At 40.8% G+C, this 21,424-nt stretch overlaps 1 protein-coding gene and 1 long non-coding RNA gene across 7 annotated transcripts in view; both read right to left on the reverse strand.

Annotated features, from left to right (window-relative positions):
- The window catches only part of si:ch73-103b11.2 (protein outspread), a 60,338-nt gene extending 44,852 nt beyond the window's left edge, over positions 1 to 15,486 (reverse strand). For 5 of the 6 annotated variants that reach the window (XR_004846456.2, XM_023298370.3, XM_035942959.2 and 2 more), the window contains exons 1-3: positions 14,695 to 15,485; positions 12,137 to 12,214; positions 10,119 to 10,184 (exon numbers count right to left, since the gene is read on the reverse strand). Coding sequence is in view for 5 of the 6 variants with exons in the window: in XM_023298370.3 (XP_023154138.2) it covers positions 10,119 to 10,184; positions 12,137 to 12,214; positions 14,695 to 14,814 (264 nt within the window). In the remaining variant the exon portion in view is untranslated. Of the gene's footprint in view, positions 1 to 10,118; positions 10,185 to 12,136; positions 12,215 to 14,694 lie in introns of all 6 variants that reach the window. The other variant, XM_035942957.2, reaches the window with a different exon arrangement.
- A 2,881-nt stretch (positions 15,487 to 18,367) lies between these two features.
- LOC129347412 (uncharacterized) lies at positions 18,368 to 21,002 on the reverse strand. Its single transcript, XR_008599516.1, has 2 exons — positions 20,916 to 21,002; positions 18,368 to 20,564 (listed from the first exon to the last, which is right to left on the reverse strand). It is a non-coding gene; the product is annotated as an uncharacterized LOC129347412 (long non-coding RNA).
- Between the last annotated feature and the right edge of the window lie 422 nt (positions 21,003 to 21,424).

A 21,424-nucleotide genomic window follows, 5' to 3' on the forward strand; every position in this document is an offset into this window, starting at 1 on the left:
GCGAGCAGTCCATCAGGCCCTGCTTGGCTTTATAGGCAAGGGAGGGTTTGAGGGGAGAAAAAAGAATTTACACAATACTGGTGGGCTTTCCTCTCCAAACACTTTATTGGCCAGACAGGACTGGAGTGGAGGACGGAGATACGAGAGAGTGGCAGAATAAGTGAGAGGCAGAAGGATGGGAAAGTGAATCAGAAAGTAAAAGTGAGGAGCTCGCAAGTGAGAGTGAACACCGGTTTAGCCAAAGCCTCCTGGAGCAAGCCTTTCTCTGGTTAATGAATGGCTGGAAATCATTAAAAAGAATAAGAAGCAGGGTACAAAGAGAAGGATGGTAAAAAGACATTGTGAAAAAGAGGTCTTTTAAGGACTTCTCACCACGGCAGCAGCAATGGACCACCGTCAAGAATTTAGCTCAGTCATATTCAACAGGAGAAATTTGAAAGAGAGCGCAAGTTCACCAACAACTGGAATCCCACATGAACAGGAAACTGATACCTTATGAGAAACCATTAGTCCTTTGCTATGAGCAGTATAGTTCTATTTTACTCAAGGTGCTGATAGACCTACTGCCCTGTGTTAAATGCTCCTGTCCTCAGGCTCATGCTGCAGTGAACACCAATTTAATAACAGAAGCTGAGGTTGAATAGAACAGAAGGCCAGTCTCCTCTTGCTTACTGTCTACATTAGCTGAAGCTCAAAATTTAACCCTCTAAAAACTAAAACCCACCGGTGGGTTTGAAAGGCCTGTTGTCTTGTTAAAACTCACCAAATTCCATCATTGACCAGAGCCAGAAACTAACAAACAAAAAGTGAGAATCATCAGATTTTTAATCTTCTGACAGTCATTGAACTGCTCATCTGGGAAGCTCCATTTAGTTGGGAAAATTAAACAAATCTAAACCTAAATTTGTACTGTTTCATTGTAATCACTGTACACCACGAGCCTAATTTTAAAAATAAACATATTGCTTGAACCATATTTGATTAAAAAAAAAAAAAAAAAACAAAACAACTACAAAGTAGTCACTCACTTGCAACCAAATATTCAGGGACTTCTCGGCTGAACTGCAGGCCATGTTGAAGCACAGCAGATAGGAAACAAGCATAAAAAATGTAAATAGCAAAATTTCTATAGCATTTTTACCAATGTTTGTATCATCTGTAGGCATTTGGAAAAATGTTATACATGTCAATTCCAGGATTGATTTTGTTGTTGTTGTTGTTCATGATAAATAAGAGGAAATTAAAGAAATTTTGTTTTCATTTTCTCTGTTTTTATGATTTACGGCATAATAACTGTCATACTCCCCAAAGGACACTTTTGAATTCTCCCTACAAGCAGCCATGGTTGTGCTGTTTCAATAAAGGAGCATGACTTCATAGTGCAGAAGAAAATGAGCCCAAAGTGAGTAAAAATGTGACAGGAGCAAAAAGAAACTGCTTGGGCTCCAGAGGGTTAAATACAACCTTACAACTAGAGGGTGTAAAGAGTGAAGAAGTTAAAACTTTCTAGGTCCGACTTGCACTAACTTCTCAATTCACATGTAGATTAACATAATTTAATAAATTCTGTCCCATTTATAAAATGCCCCCTTTGTGTTTCATACCTCTAACTACGCTACAGAGAAAACTTTCCTGCTCATCCAGTCAAAGAGGGCGATCATAGCTCATTTTTTGAGTGTTTGTGTGTGCATGGTGGAGAACAATGCTGTTTTATTGACTGTAATTTGAATTTAATAAGAGTAATTTGAAGGCCATTATTTTTAGACTCATTAAGCCCTTGGGCTATGGAACACACACGAACAATAAATGGGGGATTGGTGGTGAGGGAAGGGGAGGAAGAGGCCAGAGAGAAAATATGAAAATGTATCCCGCTGGCCATATTTTATCTTTGAGAGTTTAGAACAACAAGAAAACTGCAATCAGTTTTCGTTTCAGATCAGCAGGGATCGTAATAGTTCTCCATGTGTATCTGTACACAAATGAAAGTAACAGTTTTGAGCTACCCTTTTAAAGATAAACACAATAAAAGTGACAAATGGTGGTGCCCGGCGGAATAGTGGCTCATACCCAAGCTAACCTCAGGAGTTTAATGTTTAGAGAGCAGACTTGGTCCCGATCCAGGCAGTTACTGCACTTCTGACTAAATAAATGGAAATATCCAAACAGTGAACGAGACGAGGAGATAAGATTTTTATCTTAGTCACATCCGGGATGATGTGGCCAGTAAAGCAGGGGCAAAAACTAAAGAGGAAGGATAAGAAGACACTTGAAAGTCGGGCCAAAGCGAGACGCAGAGGCAGATTGATAATTTATCAAGTGAAAACACAACCTAGCTCATCATTCATGAGCCCGTTCACTCTGTTCTGTTTAGTCAGTTTACTCTGCGGGTAATAACAAACTTGTGTCCATGCCAGCAGTCAGATGGAAACTGGACACACGTATTAGGTCACTGGTGGACAGCGAGGACTCTGGTTAGCGATCAATGTGAGCAGCAGCCACAGGTTATAGTTAATGTTGTGGTCATGCTGTCAGATCAATCATCTGTCATGGTTTTAAACTGAAACTCTTTAGCTTTGATCTGACAGGGAGAGGCTGAAATGTGCGATGCTTAGGGAAGATAAGACCCATGACACATAAAAAGAACAACTAAATATGGTTACTAGGCTACAGAAGATAAACCTCTATGTTTTCTGATGACATTTGATGATACTTCCACATCACAGGGTGTATTTTCCTGACAAATACTCAATTTTAACAGGAAAGCAACGGGTGTGGTGTGTTATTTTTGAAACCTCTGTTCCCATGAAATGTCCTCCTCACGCAGGATCGATCCTGTGGTCATGAGTTGTCAGTGGACAGAAGCTCAGCTCAGAGAATTGTCAAAAAAGTAACACCAGTCGGGACTTTTTGAATATTTTCCTCACAGACTACACAGCCACAGATCCTCAGGCAGAACCTAACTGACTGTTACCACCTCTCCTATAAAGAGTAAAAGGGACTAAGCTGTTAGAGCTCTTCTGTTGTGGAACAACCTGCCTGAGGAACTCTGGCTTGTGACGCCCATATCTTCTTTTAGAAGAGAGAAAGACAGGAAATGTGGGGAGAAGACATGCAGTAAATGGCCATGGGTCGGACTCAAACCCATGACTGCTGCGTGGGGACTGTAGCCCTTATTTATAGGTCGCCTGCTCAACCCGCCGAGCTACAGGGGCGCCCCCGACTATTCAACATTTTTAATTTGTTTCCATACTTGTCTCCTATCTGATCTCAAGAAATGCAGAATTTAAATTAACTGAAATCAATTCAAAATCCCATCTGCTGCAGAAGGCTTTTTTTAATGCCATTTCTTTTAATTGTCTTTTAATTTTTAGCTTTATATTAGTCTTTGACTGTTGAACTACACTGTACTTGATGTTGCATTTGAGTCTTGCACTGTTCTATTTCAAGCTTTATTTCACGCACTGTTTTGATATTTCATCTTTGGCTTTTAATTTTGTTGCTGCTGCTTTATCTCCTACAGGTTGACTGTGACACCAGAAGAGTGCATGACAAAGACAGTGTGACGCAGCCAGGCTTTCTCTGTGTTTGCTGGCTTGAAAAACAAAACATAAAACCCCAATCAGAGATAATGGAAACCACAATGGTGGTTATCAGCTTTCTTTGTTTTCTTCACCAGGATCTGCTCCTAAAAAGGGGGGCGTTTAATGCATCATTTGAATCTTCTTCTGCACAAAATAAACCAATTTTGTTCAGCCTACTTTAGTCAAGAAGAACACATTCGAGTGGAGAGCTATGAGGAAAACAAAAAACTGACTGAATATTAATTTTCTATTCTGTGCTATATTAGCTACAATACCAGGAGGACCAAATGTGAAAACATATTTATGCACTTTTGGCATCAACAACTGGTTTGAAAGGCATGTTGTATTTTAAAAGTCTATCAAAAACCACCCCGATCATCAGAGGCAAATCAGGACCAAATGTAAAAACGTATCTATGCATTTTCTGCATCACTAACTGAATGCATGCAGGTTCCCATGGCAACACAATGCAATGACATGACCTACTGGAACGGCACGGCTTTGTTCAGTGGTATTACTGACGTACAGTTCAAAAGATCTGCACATATAATGTAGTCCCTCAGCTGGGAATGTATTTCACTCAAAGTATATAGAGTATATCATCAGGAAAAGAAGAGGTGGTGCTTTTTACAGCTGATTTAAATCCCAAACTCTTGAAATAACGTCCCCCAGAGCAGGTTAGCAGTGCAGCATACGTTACCGTGGTCCAGCCAAGTTAAAAGACAGCTACTTCAGTGACATTAAAAACTCTGGCTTTTGGCTCCACATACCTCTCTAAACCCATTAATCTGGCTTTGTAGTACAACCCTCTGCACAGTAGTTGCTTAAAGCCAGAGAGAATTGAAGATCATTGCGGTGAGCCTCCCTCAGCCGACAGCAGACAGAACAATGACAAGGCCTTTAGAACTGGGAATTTCTGAGATAAAACAGTGACACGGGTTCATAAAAAATCCCCATTTCTCTACATAAAAACAAAAACAAGGGAGTGTTCTTTATAAACATACTATGATGGATGGCAGCTTTGGGATGTGGGATTTCTATTGAGTTGAATGGCTGCTAGAGCACTGTAGACCCTGATTATTACAAGCTGCATGAATGGCTGTTCCCATGGCTTTGTGGCTTTGTGCAACGGGTACAGTGACCCCACTGTAATCCATGACTGTTTACATTCCAGCAGATCAGTTCCTACTGGAACCACGGGGAAGGAAGGGCAGGGGTTAAAGAAGACTCTCACGCACCATATCTCTACAAAACCAACACACGCCTAACCCGAGACCCACACTTAGTAAACAATCCGCAATGATCCAATATAGAAGGCTTATACTGTCTTATCCACAAGAGCTGTGACCAACATTTATTTTCTACCCTTTCAATTATCTGCCTTTCAATTGTAAACCGACCGTACTTCCATCTTGTACGATAACTCACAGGCAGTTATTTGCTTCCTTCTCCACTCCCATGGCTTTGCTGTGAGTGGAAGAGTGGAGCACCCCTGTAAGTATTCCTAATTCGATGGGGTGGGGTGGTCAGCCTCCACTTATTCCCCTGCACAGAGCGCCTGGAGGCAACAACACAGCTCAGAGGCCCTGCCCACTCATCCATCCCCTAGAAAGCTCTCCTCATTCCCAAACCAACGCAAGACAAAAGCTCTTCCAAACGGGTTAAAAATAGCCCTCAATTTCATGTTTCAAAGGGGTAGAAGAGGCGAGAGCGTTTATGCATGTTTCAGCATGTCAAAAGGTCTCACAAGTCTGAGGGGCAAACACAGGCTGACGTTGTATATGTTCACGTCTGAGAGATTCAGGAGAAGAGGCAGCAGCACTGTGTGTCTCAAGTTAAAAGAATGCACAAATGTGTGGGAAATGGAAGGAAGTTTGTCAAAACTCTCCCAGTTTTTTGGAAAGTGCTATGGGGCAGAAGTCCACTATTTGAATTCCAGTAAACACAGGAAATTAATTGAGCTAAGATGAAATGAGAATGACTTCAACAGCTGAAACGTCATGAGAACATCATGTTCTCGCTGGAATAACAAGGGATACGGCTGTGAGACGGACAGTCGACTGCAGTCAATGCAATCTAAAGGCAAATGCAATCCAACCGTCTCTGAATGGGCCTTTTGTGTACAGCAACTCAATAGGTAGCCTCGCTTTATTTGCAGGTATAGTGGTCTTGTTCACTCTGGGCTAAAATACATTAACTGACCAGCATGAGAGCACAGTCTTTTCCCAAAAAGGCCTCCAAATAAAGGGAGGACATATTGCACACCTTCAACAATAATAAAAGATTATTAACGCTCTGAACCCCAAAACTCACCGGCAGGTTTGAAAGGAAAGTTATTGTTTTTTTAATTTGCTAAAATTACTCCATTTATCAGATCCAGAAACTGTAAAAACAGGAAAAATACTTGGATTTTCAACTTGGACAGCCCTTGAACTTATCAAATGTTACTTTTGGTTCAAATCTAAGTTAAAAATGGCGACATTTCATAAAAATCTAATTATTCCACATTCCTCCTTTAAAGATTCGCCAAAAACATATCACTTGCTCTAACCAGATTCTGTAAGAAGACTAAAAATTCTTTGCTCCTTGGCACAACCGTGAACCTTTCAGTGACTCAGCTGTAACCAACAGTCACGTGCCAAAAATTCTGGGTTCTGGGTTCTGAGCCAGACACACTGCATAATGTTGATCCTAAACTGCAGTCTTTGTGATTTGCTAATTGCATTTTTTTCTAATTGTGATTTGAAATCGATTGGTTGTGCAGCCCTGTAAGAATGGATATAATTAGGTCAAAGCTCGGTCGGAGGGAGGTGGGTGTTGTGTGTGGTATTTAAGACTGTACAGTGAAGCAGTTATTAGAGTGTGAGTGTTGATCTTTTTGTCACCAAAGTGGCTTTTTGGAGAGTTCTTCTCACCCACATACCTGCCCTCACCCTGAGGTGATAATGATTTTGTGTGTGTGTGGCAAACCACTAACTAACAGCCGTGTCATTAGTCACTGTCCTTCATCTTCTTCTTCTTAATTCTTACTAGCATTAGGACCACGAGGAGCAGTTTGAGGTTTCTCAGATCTTGCAGCACCTGTTCCTGACATGGCCTCTGCAGTCAAGCACCCTCAGTCCAGGTGCGTTCACTCACTCACACACTTACTCATACAGAACATATGCAGCTCAGCATTAACTGCAGCTCTGTCCAATCCTGCCTTGCACAATTGCTTTGATGCAGCGTCTGATGTTTTTTGTCTACAGCTACTGTAGAGAGGCTCGCTCACCGTATGACTGAACCTAGAGACAACCTCAGCCCACACATTTGTGCTTTTGCTTCCAGAGCGTTCTGTCCTGTATCGCTGCAGTCAGGACAGAGGCAGCTAGAGCGCTCCACAAAACAGAGAATCTGCCCCATGTTCACACATACCACGGTCAACTGTTGCCGGACAAAGGAACAAAACATGTTGCCTCGGCAACGCTGCCCTGACATAACTGCGTTAGGCTGCTCTTGGAAAAAATCTAGCTCGTACATTTGGCCAAGACTGAGCTGAGCGTGGACTTTGGGAGTAATTTTATCTTATCTCCATATTTGCTAATAATAAATGACACAATGATTAGTCAGAGAAGTAACTTAGACACAACATAGTTCAACTCCCTTCTTTTGAGGCCAAGAAGAGTCCACTAAAGCTGCGCTAACACATTAGATTTGCATGGCAGCACATGTTCTACGCAGGCCAACATTTTCAGCTATTCACCATCCTTCTCCATCCTTCCAATCAGTGACAGAACACATTTTCTCTTCATCTTGCTCTGACTGCAGCTACATTTTCTACTTTTTGCCACTTGTCTTATGCACATAACAGCTCATCAAAGCCGCCGCTGCTCGTAGCATAAAATGATGGCGGCGGTGTCTCATGTTGGGTGTTCACTGTAGGTGGGCAACCCCAAAATCAGTGACTCCCGAGTGCTGTGATCTCCACTAGGCTTTTGCTAACCCATTCCTTTCCCCCAGAGCCGCGCCACATCCTGCAGGTTGGAACCACAACCCATCTGGGTTTGGTTAACACAAGACAGAAGAGCCATAAAACTAGGCTTGAGAGGAAAACAGAGGGGCACCTCCTCATCTACAGCCCTAACTAGTGCTCTCAGATGGAGGTTCTGATGTGGTCTGGATGAATGTTACGCTGGCGAACGCTGGCAACCTTTAAATTTGACCCAATGTCACTCGCAATACGGCTTTAAACGGATCTTGTATGCGATTTTGGCTACTTTGAGTGTTCTGCAACTGTAATATGAATACTAATGAATGTGAAACACTACTAATGCCAGATATGTATGCCAATTAGCTGCGTTTGTGTAGCTGTTTTTTCAGCACAACGATTATTGTAATGCGTCTTGTGTGACAAGTGAGGCTCTATATTTAGTGTCACTTGATATTTCCATCTCCAGATCCTCACTACCCCCCTCTCCGTGTTTGATCCTCCATTCAGAAAGGAGATGAAAAGATGAAGAGTGACATCCAGAAAGAACAATGAATGGAAGGAGGACATCCGCCTCTTTCTTTTGTCTTCTGTAAACACATCATCAATCTTTCTTCTGTGATCATCCTCCACCAACATCTCACAAATAGAATTTATTCGCTCCAGTGTGCAGAAGGCCAGCATGGTAACACAAAAATTTCCCCTGCTCCCATATAAACTACGCAGGCAAAGCGTTTAACTTAGCAGACTTCTACAGTGAGGATGCAGTGGCTGTGAAAGGTACAGACAAGGAAACAAAACTGTACTTCCAGCTCCTGCTGCTACTATTACATAAAACCTCGCTGTATCTCTCTGCCCTACCGGAGAATACCACATGCAGTGTGAAAAGATCAAAAGCAGTAAAGCAAGTGCTGTTTCAACTACTTCTGCTTTCACCTCATTTCAAAGCACATCCCACGTTCAGAAAAAAGCAGTGGAGCACTGCTTTGGGTCAATCAATATTCAGCGTGCCTACATGCTGCAGCGAACATAAAACTGACAACCTATATAGTATTGGAACAAGTGGCCTACAAAGACATCACCTCAACAGACAGTCAGCCTTCATCTTCATTTTAATATTAACATCGATGTCTGATACCAACTTTAAAGGTATTGGTCCTCTTGGAACTGAGCAGTTTTTCCAGTTTTTCTCTTGGAAGTCGCCACAGGGCTCTTGCACAATAAGTGTGCAGTGTGTAAGCCACTTGGACAAACACACACAGCTCGGCACATGACTTTTAGTATCAACACCATGTGGTGTCACTTCATTCCTTTTGACACTACTGCGCTAGTTCGCTTAGTGTTTCACATGTTCACTAAATACAGTGTTGCATGAAAGAAAAGCCCCGGTGTTAACACTGAAGTGACTCCTGGTCAACTGGCAGCGAGCCTGTTCTACTCTGCATGTTTGAATCAGGCCAGAATGCTAGTTTAACTGCATCTACAGTAAATTTGTTGTTTTTTTAATCAATAAAATTATTTTTCCTTGTTTTTATGCAACTTCTTTGTACACAAAAAGGCATAAAATCGATATTTCTGCTGCTGTCAAAATGACATACAACTTAATCATCAGGATATTGTAATTATGAATTATTATTACAATATTACATAGTAAAATACTACAGTAAGTAGAGCTACTGTACATGACCAAACAGGAGTCAGGCCTTCGGATTAACTTAACTGGAAAAATGCCGCCCTTATATTTGAGTTAGGTTATCACAAAAAAAAATAAATCACTTTTTCTGGAAGAAACGTTCCTGTTTTATGATGTGTTCCTCTTCATGTGTTGGCGCTGGTAATGCAAACTCAGTACTTCTAAGTATAAAAAGGGGAAAAACCACTTCCCTTTCAATGATATACTGTACAGAGTAATTGGAGCATAAGTTTAGTGGGTTAAACCTATCAAAACACAAATTCTATAACAAGAGAAGTGTGAAAGGGAAGTAGGATGTGGCAATGTCATACTAATGTACTAAATAAAGCTTGATTTACACTAGTTAAATCTATACAGAACCTATGCCATAGACATATGCCATTGTGAGCATTTGTACTTATGCACTGGTGTGTCTGTGTCACTGTGTTGGTTTCTTTATATGCTTCAAACAATCGCAACTAAAATTGGGTGAATTGTGCTGGAGTTCGAGCAGACAGATGTTGAACAAAAACGTTCGTTAAAATTAATGCAACGCAGGAAAGACGGAAGATGTTGGAACCAAATGAAAACAAGAAAACCACATTTCCCTACAATGGCACAATTGTGTTGCATCATGAGCACATCAGATACAATTACAGCCTATTAGATAGTACATTTTGTTTCGAAGAAGGATTCATAGCTCCAATGTGTAGATACACATCAGGTTATGGTGTAGATTCAATGCAATGGTGGTAAATTTGCAATGCAAGCCATTACAATACAGTTCTACAGTACAGTTTTATATTTGTTTGAATGAAACATGCCACCAGATAATAACCAATACAGGCCATCTTTCCAACATTAGCCATAAGCTAAAGGAAAGCGAGCTTTAACTCACCATCTCGTCCAGAGCGTAGCGCAGTAGGCCGTGCTCGTAGAGGATAAAGAACCTTCTCTGCCATTTCTGTAAAAGAATAAAACGAGCAGTTCTTGGATTACAGACAAGGACACACAATAGATATCAGTATCAATCTACGCAGCACAACAAATCATCCTTTTATAAGCAACATGAGAAAATGGGCAAATGTTTATCATGTGTTTGAAAGCAGTTAGTTTTTATCCATTAGCCAGCTTTAGCCACACCATTTTAACAAATACTGTTTGATGTATGAGAGATTTTACATTTGTAAAGCCAGAAAGTTTTAACTAGACTCGTAAATGTTCCAATTAAAGTCTTGAAATTGACACGCACTTCGGGTTATGAAGACTTGGCCGAAGCGCTACACGCATACAAAATACACCAGAGCGAGCGTTTGGCAAACAGTTGCCATGAAGCGGCAACTGAGTTCATCAGAAGACTATCTGCGTAAGCACATCAAAAGGCTCTGGAGTTATAAGACAAGCCGGGCAACATTTTATCAGCATGCATCAACAGCATGAGGTCTGTGTGAGGAAAGAATGCCTACATGCAAAAAACTGATAAGAAATCTCAGCTTGAATGCGGGTATAATCGCAAAACAACTATAAACACTTTCACAGGGCCACACAAGATTACACCTCTGACAACAACAACTGTGACTGCATCTCTCCTGCAGGATGGACATGATATAAATACTGTGAACTGACAGCATCATGTCATTCTGCACGAGGTTAAAGGAACTCAGAATATCGTGTTTCGGTAAAGAACACTTCAAATTGAACACACATGGGGTCATTTTATCTCTCCGTTTGAATGGTAATTCTGTCGATTTTTGTGCAAATGATATGCTAACAGTTTCCATTGATCTCCGTCCTTGTTGGCTTCATCTGCACTCCACTGTCCCCTCTTCTTATCTTAATGCACCGTTTTGTCTCAGTGTTAAATTTCCAACTGAGCACAATCCATGAAATATTGAGAGCTGCTCTGTAACCTAAAAGGGGCACCGGAAGGTCTCAAAAGGGCTGCAGAGAAGAGACGCTGCAGTCTTATGTGCAGAGGCTGAAAAAAAAAGAGACGTGTGTGACTTTCAGAAGATCAATTATAGCGTCCTAACCTCAGTATCACAAGAACAGAACCACAGACGCGCAACTTGTTCAACTAAAGTGGTCCTACAGCATGACTCATCCAACACATCAGCCCTTTTCCTCTGCTATTTGTTTGTCGGTCGGTCGAAACCTGACCAATCTGCTCACCTCAGCACTACATACAACCCACCAATTATACCTCCACGGCCGGAAAGCTGACGGTAAGAATAGGCGCAACGTATCAGCGATGATGTCAAAGCTGCAGCAGACTGTTGCTAGTACATCCAGAGGTGCTTTTTTAACCAAAAACCCATATGGAAGCCATCAGCGTGGCTGTGAGAACTGGGACCTTCCCTCTCCTCCCCCACATTCTCCCCCAGTCCTCTTTTGGGATGCAGCACCGCAGCATAATCTGGGAGCTGATAAAGACGGGCTCCCATTACGTGATGTTAGGGCGGTATGGGTCGTGGAATAAAGTCAATATTAGGCTCATTATTGCCTGACAATGAGGCTTCTTCTGATAGAAGACTCAGCCTCCCACAGGAATCTGCTGATTCCATGAAGTAGCTACTGGAGCCACAACAAGACCTCCTGTTTTGCCAGATGTCAAATGAATGGCGGTATGCGTAGAAAAATTAAAGAAAGGGATAGTTGTGGAAATTGTTTCCATTTACCTGACAGAATTTATGCAGTAAACCATCTCATACCCAAAGCTGGTTTACACAAGACTGCCTTTTATTAACTCTTGAGGCTGAAAACAAAGGGTCAAAAACTGGTTCCTTTAAATAATAGCATTTATTTTCTGGAATTTCATGACAGAAGACAACAAGAGGTGAAGAAACAAAGCTATACTCTGTTCTAAACATAATCAAGCACAGTCCTGCAAAGGTAAACACTTATGCAACCACTTACCCGAGATCTGTGTAAGGGATTATCAAAATTTGTTCCCTCGGGTGCCAGTAACAACCATCCTCCATATATAGGCTTTGCCTGGTGGGAGAAAAACAAACATATTGATTAACTGTTCAGTCATGCACATTGTAACTCGCTGCAGATATGACTGCAAGCTACGAGTTTTGGAGGACACAATTTCAGATGGCACTGCACACATTCACATTTTAGTTAAATCGCAGGAAGGTGTGCATTAGCCACTAGCTGCATGAAGTTGACTGTAGGCTGCATTCTCCAGTTGGCTTTAATCCACAGCGCCATGCTGCCCTGGGGGAAAAAAAAAAAAGAGGAGGAAAGGCTAACACACATGATTTTCCCTCTGATCCTCTAAGTGCGTGGACTGGTGGGTGGAGGGGGAAGCAAGAGGCAGAAGTTAGCAAGAAAAACAGTGGATGAGAAGCAGAAGAGAGAGGCAGCGAGTGCACATCTTGGGAGCTTTTGTGGCTACAGATTTGCAATTCAAACTGAGAAATGCAAGTTGACCTGGCAGTCTTTCTTAAATTGTTCTGGTACATACTTGAACTGCAGCCACTCTAGTAGTCAGCACTTGTTAGCCGAGCCAAAATAAAGCCCCGGCATAACCGCTGTATGCTTATTATGTGTACAGGAGGACAGATTTCACTTGGTGTTTACACTCGAAACCTTACCTACACTTAAAGAGCTTAACAAATCAAGTCTCTTACGTAATTTGATTGCGCTCCAGAGCAGTAGCCTGCGAATCAAGTCAAAAAGCTGTGGCATTTACAGTCACCTGGCACCTCCGTGTCTCTCTATCAAGGGGTTTGATTTACAGTCATAACTTCATCCTATGTAAGGCCGAGAATAATCCATCATAAAATCCTCTTTGACTGCATGAGGCGCAGCATATTTCTCAGCTGAGTGACTCTGTAAACAAAATGACATAACAGGAATTTTCATAAGTCCCAACCATAACCTTGGACTGCCAAGGGTTTGAACGGACTTGCAAGAGAAGCAACCAGATATTTAGAGATGGAGTGAGTTGATAAAGTGACTGAAGGAAAGGGCAGCGAGGGTGGAGAAAGATGAGAGACTTGCTGTTGAAAAGAGACACTGAGACTGAACACAGTTTAGAAAAACGGCCCATCTCTCCTCACATGACCTGACGGCAGCCCGGATGGCAAGTTCTCCCCTGAGACGAAGGAATAAGCGAGATGAATCTAGGTCATTTTTTACCCTTCACCGGTTCAGTGGTTAAACTGGAATCGTTTGAGTGTGTTCGTGTGTGTTCATTTCGCAATGGCCCCCCAACCCCTTATTGCCTAGCATCATGAAAGGACTACACTGCAGAGACAGCGTGGGCCTTTAAGGCGAGGCGAAAAGGAATGACAGAATGAGTTCTGGCTGAAAATATGCACAGAATGAGAATCACAGGCTTCTGCATCTACTTGTAGAAGGACTTTTTAACAGTGAGCAACATGGTAAACCTGACCCAGGTCTTCAGTAAATGATACTTTAGTCGTGAGAGGGTAACACTGGGGGCCAGTGGGTCAGACAGTCCGCTGAGGTGAAAGAAAAAGTTAAGACAATTAGCATCCTGACAGTGTTTAGTCACCGTGGAGACCGTAGATCTTCAGCCATTCTAGTCATGGTAATCCTAGGAGCTTCAGTAGAAGACAACCAGGCAGTTTAAAGTGACTGATGTGGAATTACAGGTGTTTACTCTCACCCCCAAAACCACACGGCTAATGGTCCCATTAGCAGTCCAAGTCTCACAGGCTTCCAGGTGTAAATGGGTGTAAAACTGCCAGGTGAGGGATGACTCAAAGTGATAATGGAGGTGAAACTGTCTAGGGAGGAACCTCAAGACTGCATTATAAGTATCTGATAAGTGATGTCATGGACTTCCTCTCTTTATCTATGTTAACCTGGGGCAGTCGAGAGATATTCAGTCATCTTCTCCTAAAGCTCTTTGGACAAGTACAACATTAGAAGTCTTGTTGGTCACAACATTATCATTGGGAGAAACTTGCAACCTGGATGCAAGTGATTCCTAACCTGTTCTATTAAACAGCTTAGCAGCAGGGAATGGCCCCAATTTAGGTCAGCAGAGTTCAGCATGACCCCACGATACCACTCTTAAGCTGCACTCCCTGCTGGACAGTGTGTACACAGTGGAATACATCCACCGACACACAACATGAGGGGGTGAACTTCACCGTTAGGTCACTTGTGCATTAGTGAAACAACACTGTAGTAATGAATAAGAGAAAATCCCACATGGAGGCATTATTAGTGTTGGAAAAAAATGTAAATACTACTGTGCTGCAGGGCAAGGAGCTGTATGTGGGCCTGTATCTGCATGAATTAAGGTCAATATGAGCCCTTGGGCTGGAAACTAATTATGTCCAATTAACCAGACCTTTGCACTTCACGGTTTATTGACACATGACACGAACGCTCTGACAGCTGGGTTTCCCTTTTCATTTCGTATGCGTGTAAATACAAGACCACAGCAAGGAAATATAGTACAGTCATGGTTTAAAAAGACATTGGTTCACCTGATTTAAGTCCTCGTCGTTCAGCAAATGTGATTCTCTCGGCTTAAAGCAGTTCTGGCATTTACTTTTGTTGAAAATGTTGGCTTGAAATTTCCGACAGGCGTTGTCTTTGAATGACATGGTTGTTGGAATAAAGAGGCGACACTTGATGACAGAGGGGGGGAAAAAAGTCCAAAAAAATTAAAAAATAAAAATCAGCCAGTCAACTTGCTGATGTGTGTTTTTCTTATTTCTGTATGAAACCAGAAAGTCCGTGAAGCTGCGCAGTTTACCTGTCCGGAGTTTACCTGAGGCGGTGCTGAACCTCTACCTAGGTGATATCTCTGATGGTCATCTCTCCTCCTGCTGCTAACGATCACCTGCTAACTTTCTCCCCGCAGCCTTTCCAAGAAGTTGTCGGATAAAGTCGCGGACAGATGTGCGCGTCGTTTCCCCCCCACTTAACCTCGTCCTCCGGCGGGGACTTTCGCAGGTGACATTCGGGGCCTGGAGCTCTCTGCAAAGGTCCCGTCAGCCTCCATGGGGCGGATCGGATCTACCGAGGGAGGGAGTCCACTTTGGCCCCTCTCTGTGTCTCTATCTAACAAGTGATACCGCAGTCATCGCCGTTAATTCTGACTCTATCTAAGGCCGAACACCGTTATCCAACTTTACGAGCGCCATCGACGAGGCTGTCACGCCGCTGGATCCATCGGTTCCGTCCGTCGTGGCTCCGTCCCCCCCTCCACGGTCGGCTCCGGTACGCAGTCTGCGGTTGATGTTTTCGTCAAAATCCTCGTTCGGGCCGGACATCCAGACTGTGGAGAGGCGGGGCGGGGTCAGGAGAGAGCGCAGCAGCGACTGACAGCCACCCGGGCCAATCAGGTGTCGCAACACGCCCACATCAGAGGCAGTGGCTTTAAGCGACCAATGGGAAGCCTCCGAGGACTCCAGTGTTTTCCCTCAAGCTAGGTGGGCTTTAAAGAGCCCCTCATGACCAAAACTAACTTCCAGGCACAACTCTGAGATTGTGAAAATGTGCCTTAGCTGTTTTTCATTCCAAGCTGAAAAGATAGAAGCTTTTGTACGGTCTTAGCTATAATATGCAAATTATTCAGGTAAATGTCTAAAGTATTTTATTGCAGGGTCAAAACTTTAATAACCGATTTGTAGTGTATTGTATATTTTGTGAGTGATGTGCTAAAAGTAAAAATAATAGAACCATAGCAAATGCCATTAAACTGATGAGTTGTGTTAAAACGTGTGAAATATGGAATAATAAATATTCTAGTAAATGGAAACAAAGTAGCAAATCAATATGTATTAGACTGTGCCTGATGTTTTTCATTTCAAGCTGCAAAGAGAGAAGCTTTTCTATGGTCTTTACTATAGTAAAAAACACTTTTATCTTGTTTTTTAAATCTATATTACTTTAAAATGTTTACATTGTATATATTGTATATATTGTGATATTTTACATATATATTTTAAATTATTTTTAACAAGTCCGATGGCAAGTAAATGCACCGAAATTTTATTAAAATGTGCACCAACTGGTGTATGTTATGAATGACAATGAACTGGCTTTTCTATTCTATTCTATTCTATTCTATTCTATTCTATTCTATTCTATTCTATTCTATTCTATTCTATTCTATTCTATATGTGAAGTATTCAAGTAAATTTCTACAGTATTTTATTGTGGAGTCTTAACCTCAATAACCAATTTGTAGTATATGTGTTAGAATGAGATGTTTTTCCTTTCAAGCTGCAAAGACAGAAGCTTTTGTATTGTCAGAACCATAATATTTAAATTATTCAGTTAAATTTCTACATTTTTAATTGTAAAGTCTTAACCTTCACAACAAATTTGTAGTATATGCGATATTGTTGGGTTTTAATCTTAATTGTAAATTTGTTTTTTTACAATGCTGTAAGGTCTTAACAAAAGTGTTTAGATTACCTAAGTAAATTTACATGATAAATAGCATTTCAGGGTGGTAACTTTGTATAATAACTAATATTGTGGGGTTTCAGTCCTAATGTTTAATTTAATCAGGTATACTTGTATTCTCCGTAATACCATAGAGTTTTAACTTTAACATTTCAATTTGCTAGGTAAATTTATAATTCCCATTTTATTACCTGTTGGAGACTCCTTTGGTCAGTCTTTGCTTTTTTAAAATGTGCTACATAAATAACAGTGACTTGATTTGACTTGGTGACATTATTATTATTGTTATTATCAAGCTTATTGTTTGTATTACTAATAGGGATGGTGGTGATGGTAGTGGAAGTAGCAGTGCGCTTTTTATGGTGCTGCAATCTTCAAATTCTTGCACCAACAATGAATTCCAAAGTCTTTATTTTTTCCCAACATGAACACTCAAGACTGTTAAGTAGGACCTCAGATGACTGAAAAAAGACAAGCTCATTAATCAAAACAATAGGCTTTAACTGGTAACTTGCAAACTAGTCAACACCTTGATTTGACTTTTTATGGAGTGTGTGAGTGGAAGTGTTAAGCCATGCAGCACAGAAAGTTCTTTAGTATTAAAATGACCAATGAAAATGTTGTTGATAAAAGGCCATTTCATCTTTAACCTCCAAGTTTATGTGTCTATTACACTTAACAGTGTTTCACTGCAGCTTCATATTGCTGAAAACTGCACTTCAAACAGTTAATACATTGATTAACAGATGTGAGGATAACAGAAGCAAAGGATGAACCTAATACATTTTACTATAATGATTAAAATTTCACTATAAATCTGCTGGCATTCATCTTGTTATTGGAGCTCATACAGTGTGCTACAATGGAAGGGGTCAAAATAAAGGTTATTCTCACACTGCCAATATCACTCTTTAATGATGGATAGAAAAATACAAGTTAAAAGTAGTATTTCTTAAATCTACTGCTCATTTAAAGTGTGGCAGGTTTTATTTTGAACAGACTGTAGTCTTAAAGAAGCGTTTTGATTCCAGGCTCCAGAGCTCCATCTGTTGGGCTAAAGTTTCCAATGGCTGCTTCCACCGGCTTGCACTAAAATGTCAGAACCACATCAAGTGAGAATTTATGACTGATAATAGCAGGTGACATCAGGGAGTCATGTGCTCTTCTTCAAACCTGCAGCAGATTTTATGAGTGAAAATATGAGGTGTTGCTTTGTGTCGAGATGCAAAGAAAACGCTGTGAAGCTTTGCACCGTTCTGGTACAAAACCTTACCCAAACTGAACTCACATATATTAAAATATGAAGATTATTACATTTATTTTTAATGAGTGGTAGCTTCCTCCATGCAGAAATTAGAAATATGTTATTTGAAGTCATGTAGTGAGTGTGGAAGCAATGATGGAAGCTGTTATCTCTTGCTGCGTTCCTCCCAAGAGCTGTTTATTTTAAGCTGTGCCCATTGAGCATTCTAATTTTCACAGGAAGACAGGAGAGTCAGGTAGAGATAGAAAAAAAATTTGCACACTAAAGAAATGCAAACTGTACCGAGAGAGCAGAAACCACGCAGAGCAGAGGAAACCAGAGGGAGGATGTCTGTCATCAGCGGCAGGCTCTTTGAAGTGCACTTGAAAGCAAAATGTTGTTCAGATTCCAAGCTGATGCTCCAGACTGGGAGAAAATGAATGCAGAAAAATGTGCTCTTCATTTATTCTGTCAATAAATCCATGTATTTATTCAGCTTGTGAGAGGTGAAAGATTTTATTTAGGAATCTTTAGGGTGGTGGGACAGTAACAGCAATGTCAAGGTAGCATATACAGGGAGGTTTACCACAGCTGGATCTGCGGGAAATATAACAAAAATAAGTGTGAATTTCTTCAACAATACAATAAAGCACATTTCAGTGATAATTCATGAACACAAAAATACAATTTTTTTTCTTTAAATGCTCAAAGATCTTGTTTGTGTAACCAGGAGACAACAAAATAAGGAGCAGTTGAATAAAAATATAGCATTAGTCCTTCAGTGAATCATTTAATAGCTTGTCTTAGAAACATGTTGATGCAAAGTTTATGTGGAGTTCATGTACACAATCATGACAGCATGCATCAAGTATTACTCAGAAAAGGGACATATTAGTGATCCAGCATCTTTGACTTTACCGTCAGTAATCAAATCTTAAACTCTGTCAGTGATTCTTTATTTATCCGAAAGCAAACAAATGAACGCACTGATGAAATTGTGCTTTTAGGTTTGTTTGTGTAGAGATGCAGTCATGTAAACCGCAGTTTTGCACAATCATCTCTAAACAGTGATCAATGATCATGTCATCGGTGGAGTGAAAACGTACCAAAAATGCATTTTTCAGTTAAATGAAGATCAACGTCCCACTCTGGTGGGGATTTAACCCCTAAAAACGCATCTCTGTTGCAAATTCCTAACTTTTTCCTTTGAAAATAAGTCCTTTGTGTATAAAAATGACTTAGAAACAACTCTCCTCTGCTTGCTGCAGCTGGGGCACATCAGCTCACCTGCATCTCTACTCAAACATTATGAAACTCTGGGCTGCCAGTCGTAATATTGCCGGTTTTACATGTTTGACCAAGAAGCTGATTCTGAAGAACAATGAATCAACCCTTAGTTATGCTGCTTCAGGTCTAGACTGCAGGCCTGACTTCCCATGATGCACTCTGCTCTATTAACCTGTCTGACTCAACATACAAATATATGCCATCATTGCATGTTTGTGTCTTCTCTCTCTCGTAGTTTGTTTTGTCCTCTCTGCAGGTGTCTTGGGATCTGGAGCTACATGTTTCTGATCTTTAGTTACTGGACTCACTGACCTACAGAGTGTTTATTGTTTTCTTATGCATTGTTTGTCTGTTGTTCTCTCCCCTTTAGCCTCACCCTAACTGGTTGAGGCAGATGGTTGCCATCCTTGAGGCTGGTTCTCCCCATTGTTGCAAAGTTCTTACTCAAAGTGAATCCAAAAGAAACACTGGATTTGTTGAATCTCTTCATATAAATTTCATAAGGTCTTGACCCTATGAAGTGAAGTGCCTTGAGATGGCATATGTAAACTGACGTCACATAAATTGAACTGAACTGAAGCAGAAATTTGTCAGGATTGCTTCTTGACGTTTGTTGCATACAAAACTCTGGGAATATTTACTTTGGAGGCTGTCACTGGTATGCTGCAGTTTTAAGATGGAAATGCTCAGCCATGACATTGACAGTTTACTGTGTTCATGAAATGTCTCCCACTTGTGTCCCATATGGGCATTTTAACAAGGTAAAAAAAAAAAAAAAAAACACCTTGATTTTTACCAGACGGGGTTATTTAAGGTAACAGAAGGGAAACACTGTCTTCATTGGTAAATACTACAAAAGTCAACACTACCTGATGGCTTGAAACAGGATGCAAACTCTCAAAGTACACACTGCTGTTTGCCCTCTCTCCATACTTTTCACTGAGCTACATAAATGTCAAACTACTTGTTACATTTACGGTCAAAGGACAATAATTATATACAGATGACTTGTCCAATATGAACATAATTCTTGGGGATGCAGAGCAGACTTGGGAAACACAAAAAAACATGTATGTATTACCAAAGCTTTGCTGAGTTCTTGTGTTCTCAGGTGTTCTATTTTTATGCAACAGTCTACAGAGACTAATGGGAAGTACAGTGTTGTGTCCCCGGAAAGGTATGACCTGTCCTGTTGTCAGGCAAAAGCTAAATGCAAAGAAATAAAACACAGGATTAATCAGAACACATATACTGCACATCACAGAGGAGTTAAACTCGGCATTATGGCATCATTTAGAAGAGGTCTGCCTTCTTCTTCATGTCATTACGCTTCCAAAGAGGAAGTCTGTCAAATTCTTGAATCTCCATGCCAAAGAAATCGAAGAATGACTCGGGGGACAGGTGACGCTGTGGAAAAAAAAGCAGGAGAGAAGAAACAACAACGTCACTACAGAAAACCTGCGGAGTTCATCTATTTGATTATTCTAAAATAAAACTTATTAAAACTGTAAATTTAACTGAAGAAAATGGCTTCACATCTTGTTTGTGAGAGAAATGTGTCAGCAGTGAAGTATTTTACGCAAGCTGGAGCATTTCTTTTCAAAAATAAAATGAAAAATACTACTTTTTGCTTTTGTGCTCTCTTTAGTGCATGTGCAAGAAATGGTCATTTTTCTTTCCATCATTGGTTTGTATACATTGAAAGTCGAAAAAGGAAATCTGTGTTACATTGTTCAAGAGTTTTTTCTCAAACTATACCTCGAGTCTCGTTCTGTCAACATCCTTGGGAAGCTTCACTCGTCCTCTGTTAGTAACCGCGAGCATTTCATATGGGTAGACCTTGACCAAACAAAGAAAGCTGGTTGAGAATGCTTTAGAAATTGACTACAACATGTTCTAGACCTGAGTACAATCTTTTGCAATGAGCTATTGAGATGAAAGAACATCACGTACCATGCAAGTATAATGTACATGTATTGTAAAGCCACTGCACATAGTCAAAGTCTATAGTTCTATTGTCCTTTCTTCAAATTACTTTCACATATACTAGTAGAAAGGATGATGATGAAATTGTCCTTGAATCCTCAGCATTCAGTATCAACCTGTAGAATTACTTGCATGTGTCACTGTTGTTCTGACATTCTGAATTACAGCTTGTATGTACAGATCATGGTAAGTCTTTGCAGTGAAAATGCTCCTCTTGCACACAGTGTTGCAGAAAATGAAATGTAGCTATGAAGGGCAATATACAAACAATACTTGCTTTT

The sequence above is a fragment of the Amphiprion ocellaris genome, chromosome 18, assembly GCF_022539595.1.
Source record: "Amphiprion ocellaris isolate individual 3 ecotype Okinawa chromosome 18, ASM2253959v1, whole genome shotgun sequence".
Taxonomy (NCBI): domain Eukaryota; kingdom Metazoa; phylum Chordata; class Actinopteri; family Pomacentridae; genus Amphiprion; species Amphiprion ocellaris.